General features: G+C 38.0%; 1 protein-coding gene across 8 annotated transcripts in view; it reads right to left on the reverse strand.

The window, feature by feature from the left end:
- The window catches only part of ROBO1 (roundabout guidance receptor 1), a 696828-nt gene that overhangs the window by 14015 nt on the left and 659934 nt on the right, over positions 1-22879 (reverse strand). For 6 of the 8 annotated variants that reach the window (XM_061357727.1, XM_061357725.1, XM_061357726.1 and 3 more), the window contains 8 exons: positions 22449-22646; positions 19055-19081; positions 16375-16417; positions 12876-13030; positions 9145-9480; positions 6618-6725; positions 4110-4254; positions 3547-3798 (listed from right to left, as the gene is read on the reverse strand). In XM_061357727.1, the coding sequence (XP_061213711.1) occupies positions 3547-3798; positions 4110-4254; positions 6618-6725; positions 9145-9480; positions 12876-13030; positions 16375-16417; positions 19055-19081; positions 22449-22646 (1264 nt within the window). The remainder of the gene's footprint in view (positions 1-3546; positions 3799-4109; positions 4255-6617; positions 6726-9144; positions 9481-12875; positions 13031-16374; positions 16418-19054; positions 19082-22448; positions 22647-22879) is intronic. The other 2 variants (XM_061357729.1, XM_061357732.1) reach the window with 2 other exon arrangements.

Below are 22879 nucleotides of genomic sequence, written 5' to 3' on the forward strand. Positions count from 1 at the left end.
TGACTATTTAAACATTATTTGTGCACCCTTGAGAGTAGTGTCTGTATATTGTTCTAGAAGCTTGAGACTATCAACATCAACAGATGCCTCTATCCAAACAGATTGCTCCATAAACATTATTTTCCCTCCACCCACCCCTGTGATTCAGAAAGAGATGAGAAGATACTGTTATTTCATTATTTCTCAAATTGGCCTAGGTGCTAATATAAAGAAAGAATTCTCCACTGAAATGTTAGTTCTAGGTCTGAAGGATACCAACATGCATATAGACGTATGGGTTAGTTTATTTTGAGCTTAAACCATCAGTAATGGTGTCACCAGCTAAAAGAGGCAAAGCATTAGATATCATTAGATCAATGTTCAGTTTAGTTTATGCTTCACTCAGAGGTCCCAGGTAGAAACGCTGTCAACAGTTTTCCTTCACAGGGCCAGAGGCACGCTCTTTAACTACAAACATCCAATAGGAAAAAGTACTTTCTGATGCAATGCCTGTACTGATAGCTTTGCTTACCACGAATTTCTACTGCTTTGCAAAAAAATCTGAAGTAATTTTCCTCTGCTATTTTTCCCTATTATTATCTCATTGACAGATGGTGACTCTCATAAATTAAGTATTTCCTGGGTGGGGGGGGGCTGGGTGGAATGTAATTTTTAAATCTTAATGAATGGGAACACTTACTAATTTTGAAAGGAAAATTTAGCAAGGAAAAACCTAATACTTTGTGGCAAGACCAAGCTAGAACCTCCCTGGACTACATCATGTAGCCACTGCTTTCCATTTGCTGCATTATGTATTGAATGGAATGAAGAAAAGGTCAGTTAGGGATATATACCCAGTAATCATTTAATACCACTTCACCCCCATAATCCCAGAAGCCATTGCTGCCTAGAAATCTCTACCTGCCTTTGACAAAGAGACCTTGCCCTACAGTTTTACTGCCTTAATTTAAAGCTCTTGTGACAACTGTCCTTATGATATATTTGCCAGTCTTGATATTCTCTAGTTTTTGGTATTAGAAGACAGGCAACTGGTTACAAAATATGCTAAGGGTCCTTGAAAATACAGCTTTCCTGCCAACCTCTAAGGATAGGCTAATAGAGAGCAGCTGGTTCATGGGCATACAGAATTCACAACACTTTGTTCTCGTCATCTGATGCACTGGTTCTTGCTTTAACGGTGATACTGCCTCCCACCTCAGCTCTCGCTTTAACATTGACATGATCTGCTATCTCAGTAAATCTTTAGATTCTTTCTCTGCTTGTCCACTCTTCCAGAGCACAGAGTTCTATTTCATTTTGCTATGCTTGTAGCAAGCCGTCTGGACAGAGGACTATTACAGTACACCATCATCATCATAATCATAATCTAGATGCCTGGTTCAGACCAGAAGTTGAGATAATATTCAGACGAACCACAAGTAAAGCTAATGAAAACTACGACAAACAGTATTTTAGACATTATTTTCACTGTAAAGTCACCATTTACCTCCACCACCCCACTCCAAACAATACAGAGGCACCACTCAGAATGTATTCTTAATGGGCAAGTATTGTCACATTATATTCCAAACAGAAACACCCCTTAAGATCATTCATTTCCAACTCCCCTGCCATGGGCAGGGACACCTCACACTAGACCATGTTACCCAAGGCTCTGTCCAAACTGGCTTTGAACACTGCCAGGGATGGAGCATTTACCACTTCTTTGGCAACATGTTCCAGTGCTGTTCAGCACAGTACATCCAACACCTAAGCAGCAATGTCATGGGTCACATCAATGGCGTTACATGGAAAAGGTAGCTAAGCCTTACAAATCAAGTACATGGAATTATGTGAATCTTTTTAACTGATGAGTTGGATGTAGCAAAAAGAAAAGAAAGAACGCCTGAAAAAGTAAGATAAGAAAGACAAATTTGGTCACTAGAAATTCCCTGACTTTCAGCAAAGCTAGACTTAATCATTGCATTAAGAACAAAATAAGTACATATATTCTTTTTCAGTCCACTCAGTGAGTAAGCTGTATGCCCTAAGAAGCTTTAATTGGAACATCCTTCCAGATAACTTCTGCCACTAGTTTTGATGACATTAACAGTGATTAACCATCAGCCTTCGTGTTGCGCAAACCTTCTACTTCCCAGGCAGTTGCTGGCTGGTTATGCTTACTTGCATACACTTGCTCCACTGCCTACTCTGTTCTCTGTCAGTAAGGATCTTCCACTCTCCAGAATATGGTAGCTGAAGTTCTGGAAAGTCACTCACAACATTTTTCATTAGTATCCAGCTAGTTTAACCTCTGAATAACCCAGAAAACTGAAGTGATTAAAGTGAACATTTCTGTGCCCCGACATATCAGGGCCAATGGAAATGACACTAAAATATGATTAGCCACCCACTAATAAAAAAAGTGATTTTAAAGAAGAATTTATGAGCAAGATAGAGGAAGATAAAAAGATACCCAGTACAAGAAGTGTTTCCATAAAGAATGAAGAAAACAAATCAAGGCAGAGCAAGTAAAAGTGGAAAACAAAAGGAATAGCAGATACAGAACCTAAAAAACCCCAGATTAATAACTACTGCTTACTTAAAAATGGGAAACATTAACTTAAAACCCATTCTGGAAAATACATCCATAAATGTCCAGTAAGCTATACTACTGGAACCAAAATTCTGCATTCTACTTGGGAAGATCAAATTCATTTCATCATAAAAGGTCTGCATTTCCCTAAAAACAGAAAGTGTGAGTAGAATATTGCAGGTAAGTTTTTATGTTTGTGGTAACAATATGTGCAAACCACTGGAGGAAGAGAAAAATCATACAAGAATTATCATTTTGGATGGAAAAGCTGCGTCTTCTTCATTAAAAGCAAGACAAGTAAGCATCACACATAAAAAGACTCATTTGGAATTCACTGTTTTATGGAAGAGAAGCTGTGAGAGTGTATTTGTGAAACAGTTTATACTAAAATCAACTCAGAGAAGGAACAAAATCTCCCTATAACAAATATCTATTCATTTTGGTCATTCCTTTAAATAAGAGTAGGTGGAAATGTTAAGAGAATTTTGCAAGCAATTATTTCCTGTATTAGGATTTATGAGAGGAGGAAAATCTATAGGTTATATAAATTATATATTTATATATATTCGTACATATCACTGACAAGTTAATTGCACAGTTACTGTGAAATAATGCATGCTATTTTATGGTAATAATGCAGTAAATCTATTGGAAACAATGGAACTGTAATTATATGGTAAGCTGTGTTAACGATACCACTTTAATATCCTGATGACTGTGAATTTAACTTATGTCAGCATTGTATGTACCATAAAGTAATATACTGCATTTCTTTCCATGGTATAATAATAAAGTAACTTAATTACACATTCCTTAGGTTACAAATAGTTCTAGCATCCCAAGTTAGAACTTAAATATTAACAGAATGAATATCATGGGAAAATCTTGGCCACACTAAATTCAACAGGAATTTTCTGTGGGGCTAGGATGACTTTTGTCACATCTCTCTCACTACATCTGCATTGACACACCTCCGGTCAGGTTGGTGTTGTATGTGTCCCAGATCCTCCTGACAGTCCTGTAACATGGGCTGGAGTTCTTCCTGGGGAGAGGGGGTGAGAGTGGCAGTTGACTGATGGCTATAGGAGACAGCGGCTGGAGAGGAAGCTGCTCCTCTGACTGGTGGAGTAGGACCTCGCTCATCTTCTTCCTCTTCCTCTAGCTCATCCTGCTGCAGATACATCCTTGCAGGTGGGACAGGACATGGAATTTCTTGGTCATAGCTAAAATGATTTTTTAAGAAAATAAGTATTTAAATTTTTACTCTGTAATTAGCATATTGGATACATGTATAAATAGCCAGAAAAAAAATATAAAATCATTGTATATGTGTTTTGGAAACAGCTTAGTCAGGATGTACTGAGTGGCCATACACCACTGTCAGTAAGTGATCTCTAAATAGCCACACTACAGCTAGATGAGCAGCACCGGAATGGTATTGAAGGAATGTCACACTGCCACCTTGTAGGGCAAATTACAGTTCAATTACGTAATGATTAAACTGAGGAATGGATGATGTATTTATTTTTCTTACCTTTCATCTACTGAAAGACTGTAATCTTCACTATTGCTATGGGGAGGTGGATGTGCTGGAGGGGGTGGAAGAAGATCTGCCCAGTTCATGCCAGCTTGCTTGGGAGCTTTTGGGGTCCGAGCACCCTTCTTGTGCCCTTGACTCCCTGTGAATAAACAGGAGGACATATTTTTAATGCTTTTAAGTATCTCCTCACTGCTAGCTCTGAAAAGCAAAATAACCCTGGTCCCTCCCAAATGCTCTGGGAATTTATTGTTGTGTTCAGTTGGAATAAACTGGAATTACTATTTCTTACACCAATTTGCAACTGCAGCTTCTTTGTAGAACTGCTCTACATTTTAAGCAGTTGAATTTAACCAGAAACTTTACACAGCACACAAAAAAGCACACAGGGTAGAAAAATGGAATTGTTAATAAATAGTCAAGATGTGATAAAACCATAAATGAATTCTACACGCAATGTCATTAAAAGTGAGCTTCCTATTTCTATTAATTACATTATAGATTATCATCTAAAACAAATGAGCTCTAGACATATTTTCTAAAGTGCCTTTATACTATTTAATTGCTCAAACCTAAAATACAATATGATACAGATATGATCTATTAAAGTTCCACTGTTGCATTAAGTCGCTGAATATATGTAATTTGTACTTGTCCACTGAAACATTTTAGGCACAATGAAATGACTAGTTTTAGTCTAAATGGCAGGTGCAGTTGAAAATAACTGCTGGAGGAACTAAAATAACAGCAAAAAAAGAAGAAAGAAGATTGATGAAGTATAACACAAATGTTTTTTACTACTATTACTGGGAAATTGTAGCTCACAATAGAACAATGCAGCTTCAACAATTCCAGTAACTTTGAATAATACTAATTATTCATGTGGTCTTGAATTTTAACTTTGGACACAGCTATGATGAGAACTTACTCTACCACTCTTCCTTGGTATACATTTTTATCCATCTTCGTTCTTGTTACTGCTTTCATTGTAAATAAAGTCACTGCTTTTTTGAGTATGTTTTAGAGTCCTTCACATTTCTCTCTTCAAATGAGGCATAGTCTTATATTACTTTAGTTAAGCCTTATACACATGATTAAATGTGTTGTAGTGAGACTTAGGAAGCTTGTTTTTCTCACTTCTGCTGTGTCAGATTTTCCATTCTTACAGAGGGTAGCTCTGCTTATTACTGTCCCACTTTAGCTGCCAGATACAAACATATTTTAGCGATGTACTATTATTTTTCCTGGTATCTCAGTATGTCAAGCAAGACGCAAACTATCCCAAGGCAACAATCATCTGCATTCTTTACCCTAAGCACCATGATATATACTAGATTCAGCACAATTAATTTATTACTCTGGTCACCTTGCTTCATTCCTGCTGGAGTCCTTGGTATATGACTATAAATTGTTACTGTTATGAATAACCGTAATAGATGTCAGAGTGAAGAATACCACCTTCTCATTTTTAATTTGCATGGGTTCATACCCCTGATATGTTTCCCACTGAATTTCAGGTCTTTACGTCATGGAGCACAAGCTCAGCACCACATCCTGATGTTGTAAACCTGGGAATGGGCAAAAGGTTGGCTCCCAGAAGAACACCCCTGAGCATCTTGGATAATCGGGAACTGTGCGTGTCTCAGCCCAGCCACTGACACTTAAGGTCACCCAAAGGCACAGCAGGCTCATCATGTTTATGCCTCCATTGTGCCTCAGTTGCAATCAGTCAAGATGGAGTTCAGGTTAGGATCAAGGTAACTGATCTATCAAAGACAACAGCAGAACAAAAGTCCTCACATTGGTTAGCATATGTAAAGTCCAGGGCACTGGTGATTACAACAGTAAGTCACCCTGTAATGGGCTAGATGTAAATAAACACAGGCTAAGTATCAGATTTATAGTGAAGCTCTAAACCAAGCCTATGCGTTGTTTACAGTTTAGCTCGAACATTTCACACACCTCTACCAGAAATTAAACCTGAAAGTGAACAGGTTATACCATAATGAGAACCTATAACTTCTGAACGAAACCATACTCTGTGGCTCCAATGCACGGAGTGCAACTTCAGTGCCCTGATCAGCATTCTTCAGTACAAAAAGCCTTTTTTTTTCCCCCAAGACTTTTTAGTGACAGCTGAAAAAGAATTTCTATGACTTGGCCATCTGGAGCCCATATTATTAACCAGTAGGGCATTAACATTATGAAATCGAGCTTTGATTTGATTTCATGACTTTCACAATTTAGGACAATCATTTACTTAACTGACTATTGGATGGCTTAGTGCCACAAGGATGCAACAGAAGTACAGGCACCTATTGGGCCAGTTTTTACATTGTTTAGCAACCTTGTTGCTGCATTACTGTCAGTGGGTTCCTCTCCATCATCCCTTCTGTAAGCCCAGTAACCAGTGTTAACCACAGCTAGCACTGCGCACACCGCACTGCTAACTACAGCTAGCACACAAAAAACCCTTCAGGTTTGGAAAACACTGTAGATACTCACCAGATGTACTACTACCTCTGTCTGAGCTGTTGTAGGATCCACCTGTATTCTGGTCGTATGACTGGTTGTACGGAATAGTTGGAGCAATGTTGTCATTTACCCGGTAATCTGCAAGTTTAATGGTACAGTTAATGCCACCCTTCAGAGACATATCTACTTTTAGACACCTGCTCTGTAACACAAAGTAAGATCTGAAAACAGTGAGGAAGAAATAAATTAATTCTTTGAAATAAAATAATCTGATAATCATGTTTTATCTTGTCTCTAATGATAATTTTAAGGAAAATCATGGGTATGTAGCAGCTCCACAGCAAAAATAAGGGAAAATTAAATCCTATGCACAATGCTTCTGCAACTATTAAGTCTGGACATACACATGACCTGTGTGACTGTCATCTTGATTGATTTTCCAGGGTCTCTGTTTAATTTATGCACAGAGGGCAGCCAATGGACTGTGGTAGCTACTTTTTGTATTTCAAAGGTGACAGCCCCACACAGGAGTCAGGCCTGTATTACAAGGGCTGAATGATCTGTTGGAGCAACAATGCAGCTCCACAGAATTTGGTTTACAACAGAAGAGGTCTTTGTTTAACGCCTGCTGGCTTCAAGAAGATTTCTATTTACATTGGCTTATGCAGGTTCTAGCTACAGGCAGGGGCTCTTTTTTTGGCTAATGGCTGTTACCATAACTTCCTTCTCCATTTCCAAAGCACTCGATACACATATGTTAGTTTTAAATCTAGATTTGGCAACCGGATCTGTAAAACTTTATCCGAAGAAAAATACTCATCTGGCAAAACAGTACTCATGTAAAAAGGAACTGTGATTTACAGAGAACAGAAAGGAGCCGAGTTACTCTTCATGCAGCAAATAAAACTGCATCATAAACAGAACCACTGGACGTAAAGTAGTGACAACGAAGCACAGCATGTAACTCATCAAAATGGTTACTTTCCATCACAAAAGCTTATAGGTATAATCATCAGCAAGGCGGCTTTGACTTAGGAAATGAGAAAACCCAAATCAGAATATTGACTCATAAAATAGCAAATCAAAACAAAAATAAACAAAACTAAGAATCTGGTCCCCATCTGCTGCAGAAATGTTTGTGATAATGTAAGCATGGGAAAAAGAGCAAAATGATAGATTCCACACCAGAGTGTATTCTGTAATAGTTTCTCAGCCTAGTTGCATTCCAGAGACCAAGCTGAAGCCCTACATACCGCATATGTTTACACAGAGGATAAACAGTAAATCAACACTCTGAAATATGTATATATGACTGTCAGCAGACAATGCTTTAAGGGGGCCTTTCCACACTACAATATGCTAGAGAATATGCAGCTGTAATATACACAGTTTGAAAGATGCAGGATCTTCCAGGGCATAAAAACCGAACAAATTTTAATTCCAAACCCGATATGTAATACACAGTTCATGAAAGAAAACATAATTACAAAAAAAATACAGCTTTCACCCTCCAGTAAGGAGCCACAAAAACTGAATTTTCTTTTGACATGTTTATGTCAAGGGAAGGTGTCACATTTTATATTGCCCTTTGAACTCCTCTGTGAGTAGATGGGTCCGGTACAGAAATCAACATTCCTGTAATGAAATGTATCTTTTTGCTGGATAACTTATCACTATGCCATCACCTGAGTTACAACAATCCATGCAAAATGTTCCAAGTTAGAATGGGTCCAGTTCCTAGGGATACTGTTTTGCAAATCAGGTTATTAAAAGAGGTTGCATGGTAGCCTGGAGGACTAGCAAGAAATCACATACCTATTTCTTCCAACTCCCACACATTATATTAAAGAAACATGCCCTCAAGGCCACAGAAGTACATTCTGATGTTTCCCGTTAACACTGAAATCAATTTATTTTTAGCTTCTGGATTCACAGACTTCAGACAGGGTAACAAAGGAATTTAGTTTCCAAAACTGTGTGCGGAAGCATTGCCTCTCAATATGTGAATCGAAGGCTTGCTAGGAACAAGTATAAAATGAATTGGATCATTCCATCTGTGTCCCCAGTGTACAACACAATACAATTTTACAGCGTTTGATATGCAAAATTTCATTCGTTTACATGAACGTGTAGATTTAATTAGTCTCCATCCACGACTGGGAAGAATGGGTTGACCTATTTAAAATTTAAGGTAGAGTATAACGTGACGACCATGCATCTGGCTTATGAATAAAATATCTGGCCTCTGTCCTAACCAATCCCTTAAATCCTATTAAATTTAAATTAATCTCAAATCCACTGGAAATGTATTTTATATAACTAATTTCCAAAGATGCAGCTTTTTATTTTTTATAATAAATTCAGTATCTGAAGGTTACTGTGGTGCTAATTAACTCTGTGACAGTGCTAACTGTGTATTTCTTAATCCAAAGAGGGAGTAGTCTAAAAGCACCACTGAAGTCTGTAATTGCTGAACTTGAAAGCTTTAGGTCCCAGCACCAGAAGGTCAAAACTCCTCTGATACCTAAAGAGGAGAAACAAGCTAAAAGCTCTTCACCTTTGTTTAATTTGTTTTGCTCCATAATGTTGTACTGTATGGGTGCAACCTCTTGCTTTTGCTGAACAGAGGGTTTCCAGTGTTTCTCATTCGTATCCCCGCTGCCATTGTTAACATTATTGCTGATATTTGACTGGATGAGTTGAGTGGTGGCATAAGGAGTGGGCTGCCCAGGCTGGCTGACAAATCTTCCGTCCTTTAGATTTGGACTATTGAAGGTTTTCATCTCATTGATTTTGTTGCTGAGGTCCACATCACCATAAACAGTTGACTCAGGCAACATCAGGTTTGTTTGCTTGTTGTCCAGCTGATTGTTGTAATTTGCTATACAATCGGCTAACCACAGAGGAAAGAAAAAAGAAAAGGTCATTCTGTTCGCTTACACTATACTTTCAATGAAATTCCCTTTAAAAAGCTCTTAGTGTGCAACTATATGGCAAATCTTTTAGTGTGCAACTATATGGCTTGCATCCACGAAGCAGAGATACTATAATTAATTGAGTATTTTACAGACTATTATTTACCTTACAAACTACTGCTGCAAAAGTGGTGTTCACTGTTTTGATTCACTGTAAACTCAGACCTTCTGAATTGTATCTACAATGACTTACCTTGCTAGGCTTTTTCTACAGTGGCTACGTAACATTCACATTTTTAGACATTATTCTCAAAGCAGTATAAGGTATCCCACCAAAAACTGATTAAAACAATTTGCATTGAAAAGAAAAATCAAACAAAACTTAATAGTGGGAATAACTGAAAACGTCATGTCATGTCATCTCAACAGCATTTAGACTTTCTCGTACTCATGATAAGAAACAGAGATACAACAATATTTACTATATTTTTTATAAAACCATTGTTATAAAACAGACTGAAAAATGATCACACAAGAGAGAATTAAAGAGAAACAGTACAATGTAAAAGGTATCTCAGTACCCAGTAGCAAGTCTTTATTTGATCATCGTTTCCTTGTACAATCATATATTTTGGTTTGAAACAGAAAGACAGGAAAGAAACCTGGTAATTTTGCTAGTTTTCAGTTCCTTTGGATATTGCAAAATAAGTAATACCATAGTAATATAATTGTCCTGTATGTTATATAACACATAGACAGTGTGAGTTCTTTCTTCTAACAGTTACTCCATCATGAGATCACTACTTATTCCACAAAGTAAATTAGACATGTACTGATGCTCTGGTCATTATTGTGTGAACCAGTGTGCCTGCCTTCTATGTTCTTTTGCCTTTGCATGACAGCAGCTCCACACACTTTCCTCTCTGTATGCAGTCCACTTGAAGAATACTGAATGGAGTAACACAGTCTGCAGGTCGGCAGTTAGAAGACTTGGCGAAACTAGCATTCAATGATAGCTGACCAAAAATTCTCGTTTGCTAACTGATTAACGCATCAACAATTACACAACAATTACCAGGAATGCAGTTTTCCTCTTTTAAAAGATGTGGTACTTATGCTAATGAGCTTGATTCAAAACCTGAAGTCCATTACCTGTGGCCACAGTTAATTTACTAGAGAGGATGCCAAGTAAAGCTAAGTACAAAATTCAGGATTTGACCATCATACTAAATGAAGTAACTACTAAATATATAGAGGATGACAAATTTCATAAAAATTCCCTAATACATGCACCTTTTTTGAGAAATATTTCCTGAAAAAGAGAAATAAAATACTACTTGAGGAAGAAAATCACTGATCCACATTTTCAATGATTAAGGAACAGTATCAGAACATGTCACATACAGCTTATCATTGCCCCCCAGCTTGTGTTTTTTGAAGGTTTTACTGTTTGATATATTTTTCTTTCTTATGTGAGCTGCTATTTATTGCTTCTGTTATTTATTGCTTCACAGTCTTCAACTTCTTGATTTCTACTTTTTATATATTTTTTCATTTCTGCTTTTTCTTTTGCTTACTAAAACCACGCTAGTCTTTCCTCTTTTCCAAGTTTATTGTTTTATATTGGGTGATTTTGCATCCAGCATATTCTTCCTTCCTAATACCTCATACTTTGTCATAATATCCTTGCAGAGTCAGTTATGAAATGAATCTTTACCTTCTTCCATTTTCAGCTACATACGATTTGTGTGTAGCACAATATAATCGACACAATATATGCAATAGGCACATTTTCTTACAAAGATGCATTAGAATTCCTCAAAGTACTTAAGCGAAACTGGTTTACCTAACAGTAGATTCATTCTGTTTAATTTTTTTAATAACATCTATTTTTAGAACAAGGCATTCCTAATCTGTAGACTTGGAAGACAATACTAAAAGGAACAGTTATTTAGCACATTTGCAGCTCTCTATATCTATATACATGTATATAGATATAGAGATACATATATATCCAACACTGCTGCTTCAGAGCATAAGGCAAGCCCAAACTGATAAAATTAATATTTGCCAGATTTTTCAGGACAGAAGAGAGCACTATGAGCATCTTGTCTAACCCTCAAGCTCATCAGCTCTACTTGAAAGGAAGGAATCACTTTGCAACACATCCAAGCTAACATAAAGCTAAACTGAGAAAGGATCCACAGCACCTCATGACAAAGTGTTATAATAGTTTACAACCCTCAAAAATGTGCATTCTCTTCCTTTTCTGAAATTGTTAACTTTCAGTTACTAGAACTTGGTATGTCTGTACTTGCCACAATAAAGTATCTCTGTATCAGGAATCTTTTTACATAGGTATTTCTGGAAATGATATCCTCAGGCAGAGTAAGATACAAGTCTTTAATGTTAAAATCTCTCACCTTCCTCTGAGGCACTTGGCACTGGTCACTGTCAGAGAGCATTACTGCAGATGAACTACCATTATCACCATCTATGAATTATCAACCATTATGGCTGGCTTCACATTCATTACAGGAGGTAATGCTGTTTAGCCCTTGTGCAACTTCACTATAAGTAATCATACTCCCTCTCTGAAACACTGGGAAATGCTACTAGGTGCTGGGAGTGAAAAAGACTCATTTTCATTCGTCACCAGTAATGCAAACCAGTTTAAAACTAAAAGAACCTAACATCCATTTAAAAGAAAATGTGCAATAATTAGCACTTCCAGATACGTATCTACAGCTGTGCTCCCATGGAACTCATGAGGTTTTCTTCAAGAGCACTCCTGCCCAAGCTCCTGGGAAACTACCACAAAACCTAACATTTCATAATTGCTTTTAGAGTGTGAACTTTTTTATCCACACGCCCTAAACAGAAAACCAGCTACTCATTTTTGTAGAGAATGGCACCCCAAGGGAAGTACTGAATGTGCCGAAGTAGACTGACTGCAAGTACTGGAGCAATGTTTCACTTTCATGCTTTCAATCACACCCAAACCAGAAGGAAAATCTCACTAGTGTCTTTTTGGCATTTCTCCTTCTCCATTCAAGCAACATAGATGTACAGAACAACCTAAACATTACCTTAGCTGCTCTTTTTCAGATGCTGAAACATATCAGTTCAGTGTGACATTTGGTAACATTGAACTCTGCAGGGGATCTTCAGCCCACAGCTTGCTACAACTATCCAGAGGGGACCAAAAAAAGGTATCAAAAAGGGGACCAAAAGCATCACCATAACATAGAGGAGCATCTATATTAAGCCTAAATGCATTGGAAATAAAACCCCAGACAAACCTGTACACTCTCTCGTGTATTAGATGTACTCTGTAAAGAGGATTCCTTAGCAAGGTAGAAACATATCTAACCTGGTCGACTGTACGTCGTAAGGTTGCTATCACTGTTTCCGTTGCCAGAGGTGCAGCAGTTGATGGAGCAGTCATTGTGATTGTTCCCTGTGTTAGGCCAAGTATCTGCTAGCCATGGCTGAGTGGCTGGTTCACTGATGTTTAGGAGTCCTGGCCTTTAAAAACAAAGGTTGGTCATTTCAAAACTTAAACAAGAGCATTTCCACATTGCAATTATATTCTTCTCAAAAGATTAGATATGACAAAATAATATCAAATATTTAAAGGCTTGAGCATTAGAAAATACAGATTTATTTAATTATTCAATGGTCTCTGGTCTCCTGTATAACTTGCTCCTTGGTTGGAAACTGAACAGCCAAGGACAGCATCAATTCAGTTTGTGGAACTACACATACGCATTGCATTGGGTACAACATTTATCTGTCCCTTTGTTTTGTGGGCTTTTTTTGTGGGAAAGTTGTATTTTAATTTCTCTACCCTTTCTCCTTTTCTTAAAGAAATGAAGCTAAAAAAGGGGAAATTGGCAAGTCAACAGAAAAATCACACATGGAAGCAAGATGGATATGTGAAAATAAGAGCCGAGTTTGGATATGAATACTCCCAAATTCCTGTTGATTTATGAAGCCAAGTTCTCCTCATCATCAGATAGTACCACTGTAGTGGATCAAAGGAACACTGTCTCTTTCATCACGGGATTTAACAGGCAACTTTACATTCAAAATAGTGCAGTAACTAGTCTCCATAATATTAGATGTGATGCTCTTCAAAAATAAAATATGCTAATCCTCTTAAACTGAAAGTTGAGAATACAAACTGCATGCATTTAGTTGTGGGGGATATAGTCTGTCAGCACCACAGGCTTAAGTCACAGTCTTAGAGTGATATTTAAAAGATCTATATGTATATATATTTCTTTACTGAATATATCATCTAACAATTTAACATAGGAGGTGATGGGGCCTGACCTACTGTCAGGCTAACAAACCAGCCAATATACATACATTAAACAAGCATTTTTTGTAAATCTGAAATAAATGCACAGCTATGTAGTTCTGTGAGCAGGCCAGCTGATTTGAAATACTCTCTGCCTTAACACTCTGTTCGCACAACGAAACTACACCACAAGGCATTTGGAGGAGACAAAGCCTTCCAGAATGTATCAGTACTTTCAAGACCTCCGAACTGGATTTTTGGATAGAGGGTTAAAGGTCTTTTGCTTCTAAAATTTGTTTTATATTCATATCTGCTGTCATGTAAGAGATGTGGTACGAGGTATACAGCAGACAAAAACTCTACTAACTGGAGCCACTTAGGTGAAACTTAGGCAAGAGATGCTCCCATTACAACTCCATAGCCCAGTAATGAGTAGAGTTCACCACTGCCAAAGATCTTTAACCTTTGCAGCAAATTCCTTGAATCTTTGAATTACTGTACAGGGTCTGAGGTAGGAGTGGACTGAGCAAGTGGCTGTGTGGGTGCTGGCTGGAGTCAATCCACCACAAAACCCATTGCTCAAATCTTGTCTAGAAATGGGACGGCCACAGAAATGGGGATTATGTTGAAATATGTCACTGTGACATTCTGAATAATGCTTTAACATGCTCATAACTGCACTTGGCAAAAATGCTAAACCTCTCCAAAACATTGCAAATACAATGTAAGGAAGCAAAAACTTCAGGTTTGGAAATCAGAGGAAGGTTTTATATGTAAAAATAACATTATTTTCTTTACATTACAGAAGTATGTTTCATATAGTACAACACCATGCATCCTGTAAACGTTATATATGCAAATGGACAGAAGATGCATGGATGTTAAAACCTTGATCAAATTAAACTGCTAGATTGTGGCCCTGATCCTTAAAACTATGATAGTAAAAAAATTATGCTGCTTCTTAAACAGGAGAGATTTAGATTGCATATAAGGAGGAAGCTTTTTACTGTGAGGGTGGTGAGGCACTGGAATGGGTTGCCCAGGGAATTTGTGAATGCTCCATCCCTGGCGGTGTTCACAGCCAGGCTGGACATAGCCTTGGGTGACACGGTTCAGTGTGAGGTGTCCCTGCCCATGGGAGGGGGTTGGAACTAGATGATCTCCAGGTCCTTTCCAACCCGAACTATTCTATGATTCTCTAGCAGCGTCAAACTGACTGTGTACGATGTAGACACCTCAGGGTTCACTTCTGTTCTCTAAGTCTGTGTGAGTGCGCTTTGTCTAGCTTGTGCTATGGGACGAGCGAGAAAGCACAGCGACACAGAGAACACAAAGGATGTTAACTGCGTACCTTTTTGAACAACCTTCTCAGGGAAAGAGAGGGTTCATCTCTGTTCTCTCTTATTTTCTCTCTGTCCTGGGGTGAAGGCAGCAACCCAGTGATTTAGAGATTTGTCTATTCAAAAATCGCACGGTAACCGTCCTAGAGGTTTTCCTCCATGGTTTTATGGCTATGACAACAGAGCAGCATGCAGTTCTGGACAGAGATATCTACAATTGCTCTTAACATGATGGGTTCAGCACCATCAGGAGAGTAGCCTCGCCTCTGCACAGACTGGGAATATTTAATTTTATGCCTCATCTTTACCACTACTGAAGTTTTGTACAGTCTTGCACATTAGGAATCACAAGATGCCACTTGTGAAACAGATACTGATACAGAACTTATGGCCCAGCTGCTCTCTGAGATTTTAGAGTTTATCTCAGTATTATGCCAAATCTTTAACTGAGATGCTTATAAAAAGGCATGTTTGAATGTGACCTGCAAAAACCCCAAAAGGTGTGCCACTAAAGTGCCACTGCTCTCACCTGTGTTTTTGCTAAAAACTGAAGAAATTTCCACCTCTACACAGGAGACCTGAATTACTGTTTTGTCCACTCTTATTGAGTAATAATGTCAACCCAGTAAACGTGTTTTAGTTAAATCCTCAATATGGAATGGGCTAGGTTCTGAAAGTGGGGGATTTTAATGAAAAACCCACCTGTTTCCTTCCATGCCCTATCTCTTGTGAGTGATGCTTTGCCTGTTTTGCATTGACAGCAAGGCTTTTCCTTAAAAAGTCACCTTATAAGCCGTTTATGTCTTCAGCAATTTTTTTCCAATAAACGTTTTCTTTCTTTGTAGTGTTTGGGAAGCAGCTATATTTCTTAATCCTCATAAATGCCACGACTTAATTACTTTTATTCCCTTAATCAGCTGGTAAACCAGGTCTTTATTTTGAAGTTAAAGTGCTCCCTCTGCTGCTCATTCTTTGAGATGCAGTTTTTACAGGTTAACAAAGCTGAAAGTATTAGAACTCATTCTTTAGAAATCTGCCCAAAAATTCAAACCATATATCCTCCTTCTGAACAGAAAAGTATATGGCCAAAACGTATCAATTAATATAATAAATTAAAACATATCTCTGTAAGCGATTATTCTGCCATCACTTACAAGGACAATAGCACTCCTGACACCCTCTAGTTGCACACGATTTATAGCTTTAAAAATAAAGCACATAATTACCTGCCTCCACTGCTTACGGCCTCTCCTCCTCTCTGATACGTTACTGAAATAGTTAAAGATAAAAAAAGGGAAATCATTTAAAAAAAGTAGATTCCTTACATAAAAGCCCAGACTCCTTAAATAGGAGTATTAAATTTGCCTTTGTTTCATTTTAAGTAACACAATAAACGTGCATTGTTTCCACATTAATTCTGAGTCTCATTCTGCATGCTATTCCTTCAAATATGAGTTTATACATAGGACTAGTGTTGCCTGATAACTGCCAGTCTTGGTTTCAACAAAGTTATGCATTTCAGTTGTGTTCTGAATAACACGAACACACACACACGTATCACTTAAAGAAAGCAGGAAGCCATACATCATGTTGAACTTATCCTTAACATAACTCTGCTGACTTCAGTAGAGTTACTCTGTGGAAGAATTTAGGTCATATATTTGTTTCATGAATGGCTAGATGTTAAAGTTTTGCTCTACCTTATTACTTTGGTAAGATTGAAGAGGTATCATGGTTCTATAACAGGCCTTTCTTCCAATGGAAACAATGGCTCATTGCAGCTGAACGTACTGCGAAAACACTCTTTCTGAATGCTACTTCATTACGCTTATGGAACAAACGTGCTCTATAAGTCCACAAAAGCTTTACATTTTATAACATTTTACAATTGGATTTAGAAATTATGCTTTTTAATATCAAAATTTAAATGAACAATCCTGGCAAAATATGTCTGGCATAAAGAGCACTTCCTAAATTAGAAGGAACAGTTTTGCTATCATTTTAGAAGTATTATACATTAACAAAGTGGATGTCCATATGCATTAATTTGTTGGCATGGATTGCATATCCTTCACAGGAAGCATCACGGTTGAAAAGTTAGTTTTTAGGATGGAAACACCCAAGAAACAGTGCCATAAATTCTGCAGGTTTGCACTGGGTTTGGCAAAGAGTTAAGGAGATTGCCTCCCCTGCAAATGCTGATGGATTCTACATTTTGCAGCTAGGAATGTGCTGAAAAAAAGCAGCCAAATTCTGCTCTTTAGAAGAACTCCAAACAGGGAGTCTGCAAGAGAGAGATAAATGCTGGCAATGATTACAATAACAGGATTAAACTGTAGGATGCATTGCTACAGGTAAGTCTTTTACTATAGGTAATGCTAAAGAAGAGGGTCTGGTTCCATTTAAAGTCAATGGAACTACTGACTGGGATCCTGGATTGAAAAAGGATTTCCTGCCCCGCTTTACATGTTTTACATGCTTCGTGTTTCCTCTAATTTCTTCTTTGAAAATCTCAGTGTTATTTATTTTGCAGCTCTGCTATATCTTAAGGAACCCTGATGTTTTCTTTTAATGCTAAGAATCCATCTGAGAAAATATAGGTCAGCTAACCTACCAACCTCTGCAGAATTTCCATAGTATGCTACTATTGTGACTGCAATAGAAGCCCTCTGTTAAGCCAACTGAAGTGACAGCATAATAATTTGAATTAGTCTCCATCGTGGATCTCAAAGGACTTCACAAACACTAAGGGCCCCTCTGACTCATGCCAAACAGTAAGCAAGTCCACCAAATGTAACAGGATGACTTTTGAAACAAGATACTATTCAATGGGATAAAAAGTGCATGGATAAGAATCTAACCCATTACTGTTAGGTCTGTGTGGATGAATGCAGGCAGACATGAGATTGGTTCACCTGTGGTCCAACTTGGAAGGATGTAATTCTGCTCCATAGAGGCCAGGTCAGTGCACTCCTGATTTTGAGTGTGCAGAGGAGGGGGTAGGCAGGTTTTACCCTGCCTGGATATGCCACCAAGTCTCACAGAACTCTTGTGAAAATAAGGGATTTAGAACAAAGGAGGAAAAAGCAACCTGTCTGTCCACTCAGGCTGTAGCTAAAAGTAATGCAGTACACTAGTGGGTACTGAACGTGTTGAATTTTATCTACTGTAGAGGAAAAAACACTCAGGTGCTAGACCTTGGGACTGACTGCAGGTCAGCTCTAGAGAACAGAAAGGCTCTCCCACATTTTGGCGGGATGTGGCTCAGGTTATATTTTGTATATTTCCAAACAGAAACAGAAAATTATTATAGACCCACCCTGAAAATTAAACGACCCCTTTTATGTAGAACAGGATGATTATTTTATATTTTTATAGCACAAATACAGTTTGATGTAGCAAGCAAAGAAATCTAACTGCTATAACAGTCTGATTTTCTGTATCTTCCAAAGCAGGACACTCCTAGGGCTCTGGATTGATGCAGATTCAGAGGAAAGAAAGTAAATGTTTCCCCAACTATAATCCCACTGAATTCCTTTCAAGTCAGCATCTGGGCTCTGGAAAGTCACTCTTCCTCCATCGGAAGCACCTTTTGCAGCAGTAGATGCAGAAGGCCACAGTACTCCATTGTAATACGCAAGAAGAGAGCCCAGGTTGTGCAAACTGATGGGATCATGCTACGAAATGGCATGCTTGCATTAAATGGTATGCTACAAAATGGTACACACACATGTCAGCTACAAAGAAAATATACACTACTCAGAGAACAAAATAATGATACCTGTCATTAATGAAACTGTTTAAAAACCGTTCAGAACAGCTGGGCTGGTTATGTCAGAAAAAGAAAACAGTACCACAAACACATGCTAAAGGAACAAAGAAGGGGGGAAAAGTGCAAATATATACCTGTTGGTGTGAAGGTAAAAGACGGGACTGAAAAATCAAAACAAAATACAAACTGGTTATTAAGCTGAAGAGAGAAAGGGAAACATACCACATTAGTATAAATCTAGCAGACAGCCGAACATAAAACAAATGTATATAACTAACCCAGTAGTTCAGTGACATTGGTACAGAAATAAAATGAAATTTGCAATTCAAAAAGAAGCCTGTTTTTGCAGGTATTATTCTGAATATAAAAAATAAGCTTGATATTCTACAGTATTCTTGAGGGGACTAGAATGTGGTTTAGCCTTTCAAATTCCCCTCAGTTTGGTATTATAAGCTGTTCAGAAAATCCTAGCACAAACAAGAGCCCCACACTGTTAATCATTTTAGAATGCAGAATGACAAATTCCTTAACAAAGCCTTATCAAGGTCCTATTGAATCTTATCTGCAGTTCACTAAGCAAATGCTCATTACACTGAACTAATAGGCACACTTAAGTATTCAGTAAGGAAATAATAATCATATAAAGGAACAAAGAGAACTGCTGTTTTACTGTCTCTGAATCAAGAATGGCACCAACTCTCATTGTAATGAAGGCACTAAAATCTACTTGCAGCAATTAATTTTTGTTTTCATAGACGAGACTGCTAAACAGTTTTTCTCTTTCTTAAATAATCAGAAAAAAAAAAAAGGTAAAAGATCTCCCTACATGTAACACCTTTCTACCTTTCAACCCTCAGCTTTAAGAGGGAGAGGTTAACAGTGTAACAATGACATTGCTTGACAATCTTCACTCTCACGGCTACTATAAATCCTCTTTGGATCAATAGGGTCTCTAATCCAAATACAGAGCACCAGCATTTGCTCTTCCTTATTAGCACATGCCCCCCCTCCTGTTGACGAGACAGTATAGTTTTTCTACCACTGATGGGCAGAAAAAGGCTAACATTGCCCTTTTCGATCTCATGACATCCAAGCGAGATGTAAGAGAAACAATCAAATATTCACTAGAAGTAGCCTTGAGACAGAATTTGCTTGGCAAGCCTGGAACAGAAACAGTTCTGGCTAAGAGAATAACTGCTTCATTTAATTTTTACAACTCTGATGTTCGGGGGCAGTCCAGAGTGTGGTTTAACTTAGGATATATGCTGTAGTTTTTCCTCCTCTTTTAGTAAGCCAATTTATTTCCAGGGATATGACACTAAGCAAAAAAAAGAAAAACCTCTGAGCATTTGCCCATTTCAGGCTTCATTTGTAGCACAGCTCTTTATCTTGGGAATTCCATTGTGTTTTCTTTGAGCTAGGCTCTTTCACACAGTCAAGTTTAATTTAGCTACATTAGAAAATGAAGAACCATAGTAACAAGCTTTCATTAAAATAGAAGGTGCATTTAAACCAGAGCTATTCAAAGGAGAATCAAGTGTCTCAAAATTAATTTGCAATCACAAGGACATGAAAAAAAATAATCTTAAACTACTGTCTCATTACTCTTTTGTGAGCTAACTACTAAACCTAGTATCTTTTCTTAAGGAACACAGGAGCAGATGAACAGAGGTTCAACTAAAAGACAGCTTTATTGCTACTGTACGGTAGAACAACTAAATTCTCAGAGCTTCTATTAATAAACTCTTCTGAGCGTGTAAGAGTGCTGTCTGTATGTGTGGGAGTAGTGAAGTATTTTAACAGATGTCAGGCCTGAAGCTAAATATAAAAATAAGGAAATAAATGCAAGAGTGAAGAAAGTTTGGGCTTGCAGTGATGGCTCGATGCACTGCAGAGTGGCAAAGTACTTTGCAATTTATATTTCACTAAAGACTGATTTTATTCTTGAAGACTACTTGATAATGGAGATGCAGACCTTCTTTTCTGTGTATTTTCATTAAAATCCCCAACAAATGACACAGAAGATGTTTTTACAGATACTGAAAAACACAGCTGTTTTGAACAATAGCTGATGTCGTGAAAGTAACCATTTTTTAAGGACAAATTGTATGCCTTTTGCTTAATCATAGGTACTGCTGAAAGCATAGCAATGTTAGTTTGATAGAATTGTAGAAAGGCGGTATGGCAGCATGCTATTAGTAAAACAAAACAGCGCAGGCCAATGCAGCAGTTTTTTTTCTATCTAAGAAATGCTAGAAGAACAAAACCAAAGGCGAAATTCATCCCTGATTTCTGTGGTTATGACTTTGCTACAACCACTGTGCCTGAAGTCTACTGTCAGCATGGACACTTTAATAGCACAAAGGGCACTTACACTTTGCAACAGTCCAGAACTATTTCCATGTTTCCACTCCCTCACTTGCTATTTTTAGTGCTGCTTCATTTTCATAGCAATACACTGCTAATGTTTAAAAACATTTATGTTATATTTGCATATCCATCCCGCCCATCACACATTCATTTTTGAAGTGACTGAAGAATATAATCTCATGACACCTTTCATACATTAAGATATGTGCACCTTTTAAGCCTAGGTCTATCTTTTGATTGCTAAATGTCAAACATTCTCCCTCAATTCCATCAAATGCAGGATCTCCATTTTCTGATTAATTCCAGAATTTACAGTTCTCACTCTGTGAGTGCCTATGAGATACTCCTTTGAGACAAAATGAACTGCAGCTTATTGAATTCAGCTTTAACTTTGGGATTTAATTAACAGATTACTGAATCAGGAAAATCAAGCTTTTACTCCAGAAGGTCTTCCAGGTAGAGATTCCAGTTTTGTCTGTCACAGAGTATACTGTAAAGCACTGCTTGCACACCGACAATCCCATATACATGAAAACGAAGAGTGCTTTAAGTTAGTCCCACTGCTGCCATTCTAACTGAATGCAGATGCAAGATGTGACAGCCCCAGAATCCACTCCCAGCAGAAGGGTCCCAAAATAGCATTTATGAAAGACTCTTGGAAAGTACTATTGACTGATGTCGATAGTACTAAGAGCCACCTCACCACATTCCCCCAGAACACAAGGAAATTCAAGTACACACACCAAAAGCGTTACTGTAATGTACACCACTGTTAGTGCTCTCAGCAGCAAGCAAAGGACTGAACAAGAAGGACAATGAACTACTGTCCATTTGCCACCTTTACAGATGGTAGAGTATCAGGTAGCAAGGGCATATGGGAAGCTCCCAGATTTAAACCCATGTTTGCATTACTCATTTGTAGGAGTACCTTTGCAAAACAGCTAGTCTAAGCATTTTGCTAAAAGTTAATGCTTTAAAGCCAGGTTCTAACACACTGCTGCTCTCTGCATTGGCTCCTGATCCACACTTCCTGAAAGTAATGAAGTGATTTGGTAATTCCTGCGTCGAGTCTCAGAAGAACAAGAAACTGATGATAAAGTAAAATAGCCAGTAAACACACACTCAGCAGCCAGTGGCCTGAAATATATAATACGGCACCTTTTCTAATACCAGCGTAAGTACTAGTGAGTCCATTCCGCTTCTTCCTGTGGCGATATAACCAGATGCTGAAGACCATAAGGATAATCCAACAGGCTGCACCAATTCCAGCAATGAAGGCAGGCTGCTTTACTACATCGGAAATCTGCTGGGCTAAACTCACTTGATCTTCTGAAGACACGGGGTTTCCATGAGAATCTGAAAAAAAGACACCCAAAATAGCCCATTAATTTGAATGAGCAACTGTCAAAGGGAGCATGAAGAGAACTGACATAATCACAGTCCAGTTTTTCAGGGTAAAAACCTAAAGACTGCTCTTCAAAAATCCTTTTGCAGGTCTAGGTAGAAATGGCTTGTTTTCCATACAAGACAGGTAACTCCAACTACTGACATTTGTTCGCTTACAAACCCTGCTGAAATCAGGCCACTAG

This window comes from Neopsephotus bourkii, unplaced genomic scaffold (genome assembly GCF_033783945.1).
Source record: "Neopsephotus bourkii isolate Nb327-2 ecotype Australia unplaced genomic scaffold, CSIRO-AGI_Nbou_v1 NB_911, whole genome shotgun sequence".
Lineage (NCBI taxonomy): Eukaryota > Metazoa > Chordata > Aves > Psittaciformes > Psittacidae > Neopsephotus > Neopsephotus bourkii.